Source organism: Pelmatolapia mariae, linkage group LG2 (assembly GCF_036321145.2).
Source record: "Pelmatolapia mariae isolate MD_Pm_ZW linkage group LG2, Pm_UMD_F_2, whole genome shotgun sequence".
In the NCBI taxonomy this organism is placed as follows: Eukaryota; Metazoa; Chordata; class Actinopteri; order Cichliformes; family Cichlidae; genus Pelmatolapia; species Pelmatolapia mariae.
In genome coordinates, this window is record NC_086228.1 from 27273392 (window position 1) to 27287977 (window position 14586).

General features: G+C 40.4%; 1 protein-coding gene across 16 annotated transcripts in view; it reads right to left on the reverse strand.

Annotated features, from left to right (window-relative positions):
• LOC134644348 (protocadherin gamma-C5-like) overlaps positions 1-14586 on the reverse strand; it is a 306637-nt gene that overhangs the window by 231729 nt on the left and 60322 nt on the right. Inside the window, exon 1 of one of the 16 annotated variants that reach the window (XM_063497506.1) lies at positions 5765-8248. The exons of 13 other annotated variants lie outside the window; for them this stretch is intronic. In XM_063497506.1, coding sequence (XP_063353576.1) covers positions 5765-8155 — 2391 coding nt within the window. In that variant the 5' untranslated portion in view covers positions 8156-8248. Of the gene's footprint in view, positions 1-1830; positions 4275-5764; positions 8249-14586 lie in introns of those variants that run through there. 2 more of the 16 variants (XM_063497486.1, XM_063497616.1) reach the window with 2 other exon arrangements.

Consider the following 14586-nt stretch of genomic DNA (forward strand, 5'->3'; position numbering starts at 1 on the left):
AGTGAAGGGTGGGGTATTATTGCAGTCTCTCGTTTGCTGGTACACACTGACACCATGAGTATTTCTCTAGGTATAACAACACAACAGTATGATTTAATTTCAAACAGAGACACGTTCAGAGAAATTTGCCAGTCGAATCTACAAAAACTTTGTGAGAACAAAGAGATAAATTAAGTTTGCCAGATAATTATATACAACTGCTACCAGGGTAGGTCAACACCAAACTAAACCATTTTCCTTCAAGAGTTTCATGTTTTCAAATTATTTTTGTATTTCGGGTCATTCCACAAAAAACTATAAGCTGGAGCATTTAAATTATAGATATTGTATGAAGTGCCAAACCTATATTCCATGATGTCATGACTCTCTCTCTCTCACTAATGAAACTGTGATGCTCATTTTCATTCTTAATGCACTTTCCTGTTTTACATTTCCACCTTCCTGTTTAAAAAATGTATTAAGTAACACTGAGAAAAAACTGTAATAATTATGTTCATGTATAGCCTGTAACAGTTACATTATTTAAAACAACAACACGTTTCTGCTTGTAGAGGTGCAAAATATCAGAAATAAAATGTAAGGATTTTCCTTTAAAAGTAAACTAACCCGTATTATTCTTTTTTTGTAGACTGTAAATCCTGATTTTACATTTTCACCACTGTAGTTTTTACTCTGCTAAAACACTGCAGTTAAAGACAAATTTCATTTAAATAATTACTGTTCAGCGAGCATTTTAACAGCGTGGAAGCTGTAGAAACATCAGTCATACATTTGTGTAGGGAAAAAAGTATTTTCTCTGATTGCTTAAATCTGTCCTGATGAATAAAATGTTTAAGCTGTTGCGGTTTTTCCGACAGCGGACTGTGTTTTTCAGATGAAGGTTTACACGTGGTGAAACTACGAACCGATTTAATGCTGATGCTAGACATAATTAAAGACAGACTGATCAATAATCTTTAATAAGTCTAAGCAAAGAGACCATATCATTTCACTAACCGCGTGGATACAGCAAATGCATCACATAAGATGTTTAGTTTAACCAAAAATTACAGTGCATTTGTGAAATTCATATGCTGGCTGGAAGTTTCTTCATTTAAGGTACCGGCTGGCTGTCAGTGAAACTTGAGGTCATAACATGCCATTTAACACCATCAAGTTCTGTAAGACAAAGCTTATGGTTGAAACGTTAATTTATACAGCACAAAGGGCATGATGTATGTGGGGAGGGTCTTTCTGGTATTTCAAATATCGCGTAACATACATAGGAATGACATGCGCGAAGAAAACAAATAAATAGGAAATCATCATAAAATGTACAACTGGCACCTATTAAAAGAAACACTCTCACTGGAGGGAGGCAATTTCTTTAACAAAATCACAGATAAACAAACCCATACTACACCGAAGCAAACAAAGACATTCAGTCTTCTTGTTGAAGATGCACAAAGACTTATGTATAAAAATCAGCTCTGCTCAATGTCTACTAATATCAAACAAACAAACCCATAACTTCAGCACCATGGATAGAGCAAGAGAGACAAAAAAACTTTCTCTATTCAAACTTAACCTGTATGGCAGCAGAAATTAATTTTAAAATAATATAAACGCCATGAAATTCTTCCGCGTGAACACTACAAAATAAGTGCAGAAAAAAGTTGAAATGTGAAAGAATATCGGAAATCTTGAGTCAGCAATGCGAATTTTCAACGAACAGTCCTCGAACGTCTCAAAGTAAACACCAAAATAAAACTTGAATTGCAAATAACGAGATTGAGAGAAGCGTGGCTGTATAATTTGAACTACTTTAAATGGAATAATTATGCATCATACCTCAGTGGCAGTATCGCAGTCCCCAAAGACATCAGCAAAATCTGATGGACTTTTCTTCAGAGTCTGGTTAGCAGGCAGCGTGTTGTCATTGTATGATGTCACAAACTTAAAGTCACTGGTTCTAGAACCTGTGGTCAGGTATGCGTCATAATTGTAAGCGCTGCGTAAAGTTCCTGTGCCATCAACATCTGCATAATTAGAAGGGAGATAACCGCTGGGGATGGCAACTGCTCCATCAAACAACAGTCTGGGCTTTCTCCTGCGACAAAACCGCAAACCCAGGATGATGATAATGAAAGTCAGAAAAAACGTGGAAACAGACACCAGCGCGATGATCAGATAAGAGGTCAGTTTGGAATTGCTCTCATTATAAGACAGATCTTTCAGTTCTGGCACCTCAGCCAAGTTATCAGAAATAAGTAAATACATGGAACAGGTGGCAGACAGAGAGGGCTGTCCGTTATCTTTCACTGCCACTACAAGGTTCTGTTTCATGCTGTCAGATTCAGAAATGTCCCGCTGTGTCCTGATCTCTCCGCTGTGGACACCAATAGTAAAAAGTCCCGGATCAGTGGATTTGACTATTTGATAGGACAGCCAAGCGTTCTGTCCAGAGTCCGCGTCCACCGCGATCACTTTGGACACCAGAGAGCCTCCGTGTGCAGCTTTGGGGACCAGCTCGGTCATGAAGGAGTTGCCCTCCGGGGAGGGGTACAGGATCTGAGGAGAGTTGTCATTCACATCTGAGATGAACACACTCACGGTCACGTTGCTGCTGAGAGGAGGAGAACCGTTGTCTCTGGCCATCACGTTGACTTTGAAGCTCCTGAATTGTTCATAATCAAACGACCTCACAGCGTGGATCACGCCCGTGTCTCCGTTCACAGACAGATAGGAGGACACCGGGACGCCGTTCACCTCACCAGCTAACAAAGAGTAAACCACTGTACCGTTCTGTCTCCAGTCGGGGTCTCGAGCACTAATGGAACATAAAGTGGAGCCCGGTTTGTTATTCTCACTCACATATGCGCTGTACGACTGTTCCTCAAACACAGGTGGGTTGTCGTTGATGTCAGCTACAGATAACTGAACACTTTTAGAAGAGGACAGAGGTGGAGAGCCCTCGTCAGTGGCAGTGATTGTAATGTTGTAATCAGACACTAGTTCACGGTCTAGTTGTCCCGTAGTCACCAGAGAATAATAGTTTTTAATAGATGAAACCAACTTAAAGGGGACACCCTGCTGAATGGAGCAGCGGACCTTCCGGTTATTCTCAGAATCTCTGTCCTGCACGTTAATGATGCCCACCTCTGTACCAGGTGACGCGTTCTCGGGTATGGGGTTAGATAGTGATTTCAGATTTATAAATGGTGCATTGTCGTTCACATCAGTTATATCAATAACAACTTTTGCTTCTGAAGAAAGGCCATAACCGTCTTTTGCTTCAACAATTACTTCGTATTTCGACCCCTCTTCATAATCGATATCACCTGTCACAAGAATTTCTCCAGTTTTCGGATCAAGTGAAAAAAGATTTTCTAATTTATCAGAAGGTCGACTAAATTCATAAGTAACCTCTCCATTAACGCCCTCATCTGCATCTGATGCGTTTACTCTGATAACTGGGGTTTTCAGTGGTGAGTTTTCCGGTATACTGGCTCTATATACGGCCTCTGTGAACACGGGGTCGTTATCATTAGCATCAAGAACAATTACGTGTATGACCACTGTCCCTGATTTCCGAGGGGAGCCACCATCCACGGCTGTGAGCAGTAATTTCATTTCCTGCTTCTCCTCCCTGTCTAACTCCGTATCTAAAACCAGTTCACCATATTTACTGCCAGAACCTGTCGTCTGAATGCTGAACACAAAATGAGCGTTTTGTTGTAAAATGTAGTTCTGAACGGAATTTTGACCTATATCTGCGTCATGTGCTCTATTAATGCGGTACCTAGCTCCTTTGGCCGCTGATTCTCCAATTTCCAGCTTTATTATATCTTTCGGAAAGATTGGCGCATTGTCGTTTATGTCCTGCACCTGCAGGGACAACCGGTGCAGCTCCAGCGGATTCTCTAACAGCAAGTCGAATTTGAAAACACACGAAGGCCTTTCTCCACAATGCTCCTCTCGGTCTATTCTCTCCGCAACGAAAAACTCTCCGCTTCTCTGGTTTATTCCACAATACTGTCTTTCGCTTCCTTCCAAGTCAACACGAGGTTTTCGAGCAGACAGTCGACCCAGATCCAGCCCGAGATCTTTAGCGATATTTCCAATAACAGATCCGCGTTTCAGCTCCTCTTGTACGGAATAGCTCAGATCTCCGTGTGCGTATTGCGCCATAACAAAGAAAAACACAAAACTAAGGCTTTGACAAATACTTCGGCTCTGCATCATCCTCAGAAAGCACTACACAGTTTAAAACACGCTATTTGAACCCTTAAGAAATACGTCCCTGGATCAGTATATGAGCCTTTCAAGCAACTGTCGATGCCGTTGATGACTAAATAAAGCAGGGTGCTCGTTCTGATGGGTAGTGTGCAACATGGGTTCAACACTAAGTCCATAGCTGGTGTATAGTGACACCGTGAGTGCAAAGGATATATAACAATATTAGAAAGTATTTTTAAAAGAATTTTCTGCTGTTTTTGTTGTTGTTGTTTTTGTTTTGACGAAGTGGTTGTTCAAAAGTAAACTTTAATAAAATCCCAAGAAAGTGTAATATTGCGCTATTTTTTTTATTTTACTTTGATGTTTATTTATTTATTTATTTTGTGCTATATGTTTAATTCAACGGCGATGCTCATATCATGTGTTACAAGGTTTTGAAAATAATGTCTCTCTCTAAAGTGGTCCTCCTAAAGAATGCGATAATCATAGAAAACTTTGACGTGCGATACAACATTTTCTGCAGATCATTTCCTCTAGTTTTAGCGTAAGGTATTTCAAAATCACATCGAAATCAAAAACTCTCCAACCCTCTTTAACACTTTCTCTCTCTCTCTCTATGTCTTGCAACAATTCCCCCCCCCCCAAAAAAAAAGTTCCAATAAATTTCCCATGACAAGTTAAAAAAGTGTTCACCGATATCACCGAAGGCCACGAATATGACCTCACAGGTAATTAAAATGAGTGATACATTACAAACTGACCTAAACGAGGGCTATTTAGGTGTTTATGTTTCACTCCGTATAAAAAGGTAAAAGAGATGTTTACATTATGATTGCCGTGGGATCTTAAATAGTAACAGACAATTATAAACATTCAGAAAAGCGCGGTTAACGGCGTAGAAAACAAAGTATACATGTAATACTTCAGTTACAGACGCTTGACCACTAGGCCGCCGATGACCATTTTCCTTTAGTCACTCCAATGATGTGATGTTTTCTTAATAATAAAAGGTCATTTTTTTTAAAGGAAAACTGCAACACAATAAATGAGGCACATATGTGTTGGTGAGAAATAACTTCACTGTAATCTAAAGTGTTTTCAAAATGGAATACAAATCTAAAAATGCAGAAATTTTTTCCTGAATATTAATACCACGCGCAGCCAGTTCAGTTTGTTCAGCACCAAGGTCAGAGACAGGATGAACAAGCGGATATAGTGCTCAAAAGATCAAACCAGAGAAAACGCAATAAGCTAAACAGTTTTTACTGAAGATAATTAAAATAATAAAGTATCAAATGAATTAGTAATGAACTATCACACCCCGCGCATTTAGAACACGTGAAAGACACAGTGAAGCGTGCCCAAACTGCTAACGGAACTTACCCAAGGCATTTTTGTTTAATCTGGCATGTGATATGTTACTTAAAATAATTATTTTTAAAAAAAGTGCAAGAAAAGTAGATTGATTTTGTTCATAAAGGTACTTTCTGCATCACTGCAAGACTGTCAGGAAGACAGACAAGGAATATAAAACGCCTGTTCCTACCTCTGGCGAAGGATTGCAGTCCCCAAATACATCAGCAAAGTCAGATGGACGTTTCTTCAGAGTCTGGTCAGCAGGCAGCGTGCTGTCATTGTATGATGTCACATACTTAAAGTCACTGGTTCTAGAACCTGTGGTCAGGTACGTGTCATAATTGTAAGTGCTGCGTAAAGTTCCTGTGCCATCAACATCTGCGTAATTAGGAGGGAGATAACCGCTGGGGATTGCAACTGCTCCATCAAACAATAGTCTGGGCTTTCTCCTGCGACAAAACCGCAAACCCAGGATGATGATGATAAAAGTCAGGAAAAACGTGGACACAGACACCAGCGCGATGATCAGATAAGAGGTCAGTTTGGAATTGCTCTCATTATAAGACAGATCCTTCAGTTCTGGCACCTCAGCCAAGTTATCAGAAATAAGTAAATACATGGAACAGGTGGCAGACAGAGAGGGCTGTCCGTTGTCTTTCACAGCCACTACAAGGTTCTGTTTCATGCTGTCAGATTCAGAAATGTCTCGCTGTGTCCTGATCTCTCCGCTATGTACACCAATAGCAAAAAGTCCGGGATCAGTGGATTTGACTATTTGATAGGACAGCCAGGCGTTCTGTCCGGAGTCCGCGTCCACCGCGATCACTTTGGACACCAGAGAGCCTCCGTGTGCAGCTTTGGGGACCAGCTCGGTCATGAAGGAGTTGCCCTCCGGGGAGGGGTACAGGATCTGAGGAGAGTTGTCATTCACGTCTGAGATGAACACACTCACGGTCACGTTGCTGCTGAGAGGAGGAGAACCGTTGTCTCTGGCCATCACGTGGACTTTAAAACTCCTGAACTGTTCATAATCAAACGACCTTACAGCGTGGATCACACCCGTGTCTCCGTTCACAGACAGATAGGAGGACACCGGGGCACCGTTCACCTCACCAGCTAACAGAGAATAAACCACTGTACCGTTCTGTCTCCAGTCGGGGTCTCGAGCACTAATGGAACATAAAGTGGAGCCCGGTTTGTTATTCTCACTCACATATGCGCTGTACGACTGTTCCTCAAACACAGGTGGGTTGTCGTTGATGTCAGCTACAGATAACTGAACACTTTTAGAAGAGGACAGAGGTGGAGAGCCCTCGTCAGTGGCAGTGATTGTAATGTTGTAATCAGACACTAGTTCACGGTCCAGTTGTCCTGTGGTGACCAGAGAATAATAGTTTTTAATAGAAGGAACCAACTGAAAGGGGACACCCTGCTGGATGGAGCAGCGGACCTGTCGGTTATTCTCAGAGTCTCTGTCCTGCACGTTAATGATGCCCACCTCTGTACCCGGTGACGCGTTCTCTGGTATCGGGTTAAACATTGATTTAAGATGTATTACTGGTGCATTGTCGTTCACGTCAGTGACTTCAATACTTAATGTTGAATATGAAACTAACCCTAAGCCATCTTTAGCGCTTATCTGCATTTCATATGATGATACTTTCTCGTAATCAATTGCTCCAGCCACTCTCACTTCTCCAGTTTTGGGGTTTAATGAAAACACATCGCTGTTTTCATCTGAGACATGATCAAATCCATAAGTAATTTCGCTATTTAAACCTTCATCTGGATCAGTGGCACTCACTGTGGTTACTAATGTTTCCAGAGGAGAGTTTTCAGGCAGACTTGCTTTATAGACATTCTGACCAAAGACTGGTACATTATCATTAGCATCCAGTACAGTGACGTGTATGACCACAGTACCCGATCTCTGTGGAGAGCCTCCATCGAAGGCGGTAAGTAACAGCACAATCTCTTTTTTGTCTTCCCTGTCTAGTTCTTTGTATAAGACTAGTTCACAGTATTTGCGACCACTCGCCTTTGTGTTCACATTTAGTTTGAAATGATCATTCTGCTGAAGTGAATAACCCTGAACAGCATTTTCTCCGATGTCCGCGTCGTGAGCTTCTCCGACAAGAAAACGTTCGCCTTTATCCGCTGACTCCTGTATTTCAATCTTAAGTGATTCCTCTCTAAACTGTGGTGAGTTATCGTTGATGTCTTGAACGTGGATATGAATGCGATGCAGTTCTAAAGGATTTTCCAGCACTAGCTCCTGTTTCAGAACACACGACGCCTTTTTCGCACAAAGCCCCTCTCGGTCGATCCTTTCTTGTACAATTAACTCGCCAGTATTGAGATTTACGCTGCAGTACTTGACACCGCTATCCTCTGTATCTATACGAGCCTTTCGAGCGGACAGTCTGCCCAAATCAAGTCCAAGATCCTTAGCGATATTTCCAATTATAGATCCACGTTTTATCTCCTCTGGCACAGAATAGCTCACGTCTCCACTAACGGTCCCGAAGGCAATGTACATAAAAGCAAGGCCGCAGTGCAGCGCATATACGCTGTATCCCATTGTTACTGCGGGAAAAAAAAAACAAATTCTGCAAGCAGTTTTTTATAGTAAGATCTACAATGACCAATATCCTTCCATACGCGAAAAAAATCACCGAACGTTTTGCGAAAAATAACTGCAACTACAGATCCGAGGTTGAAAGTCGTAGATAGTGAGGGGTGGGGTATTATTGCAGTCTCTCGTTTGCTGGTACACACTGACACCATGAGTATTTCTCTAGGTATAACAACACAACAGTATGATTTAATTTCAAACAGAGACACATTCAGAGAAATTTGCCAGTCGAATCTACAAAAACTTTGTGAGAACAAAGAGATAAATTAAGTTTGCCAGATAATTATATACAACTGCTACCAGGGTAGGTCAACACCAAACTAAACCATTTTCCTTCAAGAGTTTCATGTTTTCAAATTATTTTTGTATTTCGGGTCATTCCACAAAAAACTATAAGCTGGAGCATTTAAATTATAGATATTGTATGAAGTGCCAAACCTATATTCCATGATGTCATGACTCTCTCTCTCTCACTAATGAAACTGTGATGCTCATTTTCATTCTTAATGCACTTTCCTGTTTTACATTTCCACCTTCCTGTTTAAAAAATGTATTAAGTAACACTGAGAAAAAACTGTAATAATTATGTTCATGTATAGCCTGTAACAGTTACATTATTTAAAACAACAACACGTTTCTGCTTGTAGAGGTGCAAAATATCAGAAATAAAATGTAAGGATTTTCCTTTAAAAGTAAACTAACCCGTATTATTCTTTTTTTGTAGACTGTAAATCCTGATTTTACATTTTCACCACTGTAGTTTTTACTCTGCTAAAACACTGCAGTTAAAGACAAATTTCATTTAAATAATTACTGTTCAGCGAGCATTTTAACAGCGTGGAAGCTGTAGAAACATCAGTCATACATTTGTGTAGGGAAAAAAGTATTTTCTCTGATTGCTTAAATCTGTCCTGATGAATAAAATGTTTAAGCTGTTGCGGTTTTTCCGACAGCGGACTGTGTTTTTCAGATGAAGGTTTGCATGTGGTGAAACTACGAACCGATTTAATGCTGATGCTAGACATAATTAAAGACAGACTGATCAATAATCTTTAATAAGTCTAAGCAAAGAGACCATATCATTTCACTAACCGCGTGGATACAGCAAATGCATCACATAAGATGTTTAGTTTAACCAAAAATTACAGTGCATTTGTGAAATTCATATGCTGGCTGGAAGTTTCTTCATTTAAGGTACCGGCTGGCTGTCAGTGAAACTTGAGGTCATAACATGTCATTTAACACCATCAAGTTCTGTAAGACAAAGCTTATGGTTGAAACGTTAATTTATACAGCACAAAGGGCATGATGTATGTGGGGAGGGTCTTTCTGGTATTTCAAATATCGCGTAACATACATAGGAATGACATGCGCGAAGAAAACAAATAAATAGGAAATCATCATAAAATGTACAACTGGCACCTATTAAAAGAAACACTCTCACTGGAGGGAGGCAATTTCTTTAACAAAATCACAGATAAACAAACCCATACTACACCGAAGCAAACAAAGACATTCAGTCTTCTTGTTGAAGATGCACAAAGACTTATGTATAAAAATCAGCTCTGCTCAATGTCTACTAATATCAAACAAACAAACCCATACCTTCAGCACCATGGATAGAGTAAGAGAGACACAAAAGACTTTCTCTATTCAAACTTAACCTGTATGGCAGCAGAAAATAATTTTAAAATAATATAAACGCCATGAAATTCTTCCGCGTGAACACTACCAAATAAGTGCAGAAAAAAGTTGAAATGTGAAAGAATATCGGAAATCTTGAGTCAGCAATGCGAATTTTCAACGAACAGTCCTCGAACGTCTCAAAGTAAACACCAAAAAAAAACTTGAATTGCAAATAACAAGATTGAAAGAACCGTGGCTGTATCATTGGAACTACTTTAAATTGAATAATTATGCATCATACCTCAGTGGCAGTATCGCAGTCCCCAAAGATATCAGCAAAGTCTGATGGACTTTTCTTCAGAGTCTGGTTAGCAGGCAGCGTGTTGTCATTGTATGATGTCACAAACTTAAAGTCACTGGTTCTAGAACCTGTGGTCAGATATGCGTCATAATTGTAAGCGCTGCGTAAAGTTCCTGTGCCATCAACATCTGCATAATTAGGAGGGAGATAACCGCTGGGGATTGCAACTGCTCCATCAAACAACAGTCTGGGCTTTCTCCTGCGACAAAACCTCAAACCCAGGATGATGATGATGAAGGTCAGGAAAAACGTGGACACAGACACCAGCGCGATGATCAGATAAGAGGTCAGTTTGGAATTGCTCTCATTATAAGACAGATCCTTCAGTTCTGGCACCTCAGCCAAGTTATCAGAAATAAGTAAATACATGGAACAGGTGGCAGACAGAGAGGGCTGTCCGTTATCTTTCACTGCCACTACAAGGTTCTGTTTCATGCTGTCAGATTCAGAAATGTCCCGCTGTGTCCTGATCTCTCCGCTGTGGACACCAATAGTAAAAAGTCCCGGATCAGTGGATTTGACTATTTGATAGGACAGCCAGGCGTTCTGTCCGGAGTCCGCGTCCACCGCGATCACTTTGGACACCAGAGAGCCTCCGTGTGCAGCTTTGGGGACCAGCTCGGTCATGAAGGAGTTGCCCTCCGGGGAGGGGTACAGGATCTGAGGAGAGTTGTCATTCACATCTGAGATGAACACACTCACGGTCACGTTGCTGCTGAGAGGAGGAGAGCCGTTGTCTCTGGCCATCACGTGGACTTTAAAACTCCTGAACTGTTCATAATCAAACGACCTCACAGCGTGGATCACACCCGTGTCTCCGTTCACAGACAGATAGGAGGACACCGGGGCACCGTTCACCTCACCAGCTAACAGAGAGTAAACCACTGTACCGTTCTGTCTCCAGTCAGGGTCTCGAGCACTAACGGAACATAAAGTGGAGCCCGGTTTGTTATTCTCACTCACATATGCGCTGTACAACTGCTCATCAAACACAGGTGGGTTGTCGTTGATGTCAGCTACAGATAACTGAACACTTTTAGAAGAGGACAGAGGTGGAGAGCCCTCGTCAGTGGCAGTGATTGTAATGTTGTAATCAGACACTAGTTCACGATCCAGTTGTCCCGTAGTCACCAGAGAATAATAGTTTTTAATAGATGGAACCAACTTAAAGGGGACACCCTGCTGAATGGAGCAGCGGACCTGTCGGTTATTCTCAGAATCTCTGTCCTGCACGTTAATGATGCCCACCTCTGTACCAGGTGACGCGTTCTCTGGTATGGGGTTAGATAGTGATTTCAGATTTATAAATGGTGCATTATCGTTCACATCAGTAACATCAATAACAACTTTTGCTTCTGAAGAAAGGCCATAACCATCTTTTGCTTCAACAATTACTTCGTATTTCGACCCCTCTTCATAGTCGATTTCACCTGTAACAAGAATTTCTCCAGTTTTCGGATCAAGTGAAAAAAGATTTTGTAATTTATCAGAAAGTCGACTAAATTCATAAGTAACCTCTCCATTAACGCCCTCATCTGCATCTGATGCGTTTACTCTGATAACTGGGGTTTTCAGTGGTGAGTTTTCCGGTATACTGGCTCTATATACGGCCTCTGTGAACACGGGGGCGTTATCATTAGCATCAAGAACAATTACGTGTATGACCACTGTCCCTGATTTCCGAGGGGAGCCACCATCCACGGCTGTGAGCAGTAATTTCATTTCCTGCTTCTCCTCTCGGTCTAACTCCATATCTAAAACCAGTTCACCATATTTACTGCCAGAACTTGTCGTCTGAATGCTGAACACAAAATGAGCGTTTTGTTGTAAAATGTAGCTTTGAACAGAATTTTGACCTACATCTGCATCTTGTGCTGCATTAATGCGATACCTAGCTCCTTTGGCCGCTGATTCTCCAATTTCCAGCTTTATTATATCTTTCGGAAAGATTGGCGCATTGTCGTTTATGTCCTGCACCTGCAGGGACAACCGGTGCAGCTCCAGCGGATTCTCTAACAGCAAGTCGAATTTGAGAACACACGAAGGCCTTTCTCCACAATGCTCCTCTCGGTCTATTCTCTCCGCAACGAAAAACTCTCCGCTTCTCTGGTTTATTCCACAATACTGTCTTTCGCTTCCTTCCAAGTCAACACGAGGTTTTCGAGCAGACAGTCGACCCAGATCCAGCCCGAGATCTTTAGCGATATTTCCAATAACAGATCCGCGTTTCAGCTCCTCCTGTACAGAATAGCTCAGATCTCCGTGTGCGTATTGGACAATATCAAAGAGAAAAACAAAGCAAAGGCTTTGACAAAGACGCTGTCTGTGCGCCATCCTATGACAGCACTACAGAAGTTAAAACACGTTATTTTAAATCTTTAAAAACAAGTCCGTGGATCAGTATATTTCTATTTTTTGTCGCTGGTATTGTACACTGCAGAGAATAGAATGGTCGAACCCACTGATGGGTGGTGTGCAAAGTAGGTTGAAATTCTCCTGCTTTGCTGGTCTATAGTGACACCCTGAGCATAAATAGCATATAACAGTTTTGCAGAAAACTTTTTTTGCTTGATCCGTGAGGATATCATTTCTCTTTCATACTTTAACAAAGATATTTCAACGCGGGTATTCATACACAGCTGTATGAAGGCAGGATTGTGTAATTTTGTCTTCACTACTTGTTATGTGACTTTTATTTTCATTGACGTTTAAAGGCTCCATTAAATGGCATTATCTCTCATCCAAATCAAAACTTTGAAAACATACAAATGCTTCGTATATTTTTCCACGCATCATTTACAATATGGCTGCATTTTTAATATTTTGCCGTTGCTTGAAAATCAGTCTTGGTTTTCCTGTTTAACTCTCCCTAAATAGTCTGGATAACTTTTAGAATTTTGTCTTGAGACGCACAAAAACCCCTGCCCTTGACTTATACGAAGACCATTAAAGAAACATTCGTTCACTAAAAATATGCAATGAATAATAACAGAAAATAAAAAAGAACTAAACCAGTGCTTTCAGTGTTTCAGTAAAATATGTCAATACAAGCATTACCTCAGTTACCATAAGATTTAAAATAAAGGAGGGATATTACTACTTCTTTCATGAAGAAACAACTTCTATAAATATGTACTATTCGCTACCGAGAGTCATGTATAACGTGAATTGTCACTCTGTGACCACAAACAATTTTATCCGGTTACACTTGTGATTCTACTTTTCTTTATTTTTAATCGTAGTTAAGAATAGATGTGATGTCATAGCAAAATCTTGTTAGGAAAATGGAGCGCACGTCTCCATAAAAACAAATGAAACTGTTAAACTGTAACCTAAAAATTAAAAAAAAAAAAAGTTATACATAAAACATAGCAGCATAGCAGCGCATTCCCCATGAAAATACTTAACAAGAGGAAACAAAAGGTTCAGCACCAAGGATAGCATGACTAGGCCTGCTCAGCACCAAGGACAGAGACACAGAGCACCAGCTGCATGTCGGCTCCAAAGACACAGACAGGGGCAACTGATAAACTCATTGCAAAGTGGAAAAACAGCAATTCCAAACGCCTCTCTGCCTCTCGAACAGAAGAACAAGAAAAGTATTTCAAGTTTGACCCATGCTGGCTAACTTTAATTGAAACACAGATACTTTTGGCCAATTTAATAAATAAATAAACAATAAAACAAGACAACATAGACTGTGTTTCAAAGCTGTTGAGTCAACATGTACCAACAGTATAAGTTCAACGAACCATGCCATTCATTAGACAGGTTTGTAGAATTGTCCTAGTGTCAGAAAACACAAATTTTTACAAAAGTTATTCTTTTATTTATTGTTGTGATGGAACTGTCTAAAATATACTAAATGTCCTACAGGAGATCTAAGCTGATATCCGATGACAACAGAGGACATGGGCATGTGTCATAATCTGTTTAATACTGAAGGTGATAAGTAAGAACATTAGAGCATTTTTTGGGATCTTTCCTCTAAGAAACCCTTAACAGCTTAACTGCCCAAGGTAATATTTTGTCTGGCCTTAGAGCAAAATGATGAAAGAATGCCTAACCAAACTTTACATTTAATATTATTTAATTTAATACTATCATACACATACTCAGAAACCTGTCAAGTAAAGAGAACACCTTTTAACTCTTCTATTCAATACGTTATGATGGACAGACCGTAGCTCTCAAGAACATAACACCACACCAAGTAAGTGTTAAGAAAATCAAGGTACAAGTACAAGAATAAAAACTAACAAGAAAAAACACGACCATATCAAGAAACACAGGATTAACATCAAGTGAAAGTATCTATATTTTACTTGTACAGCGGTCTGTTTCTTATTTAAAAGCAAAGTTTAAGAACCACGTGCGAAAAAAAACTGCT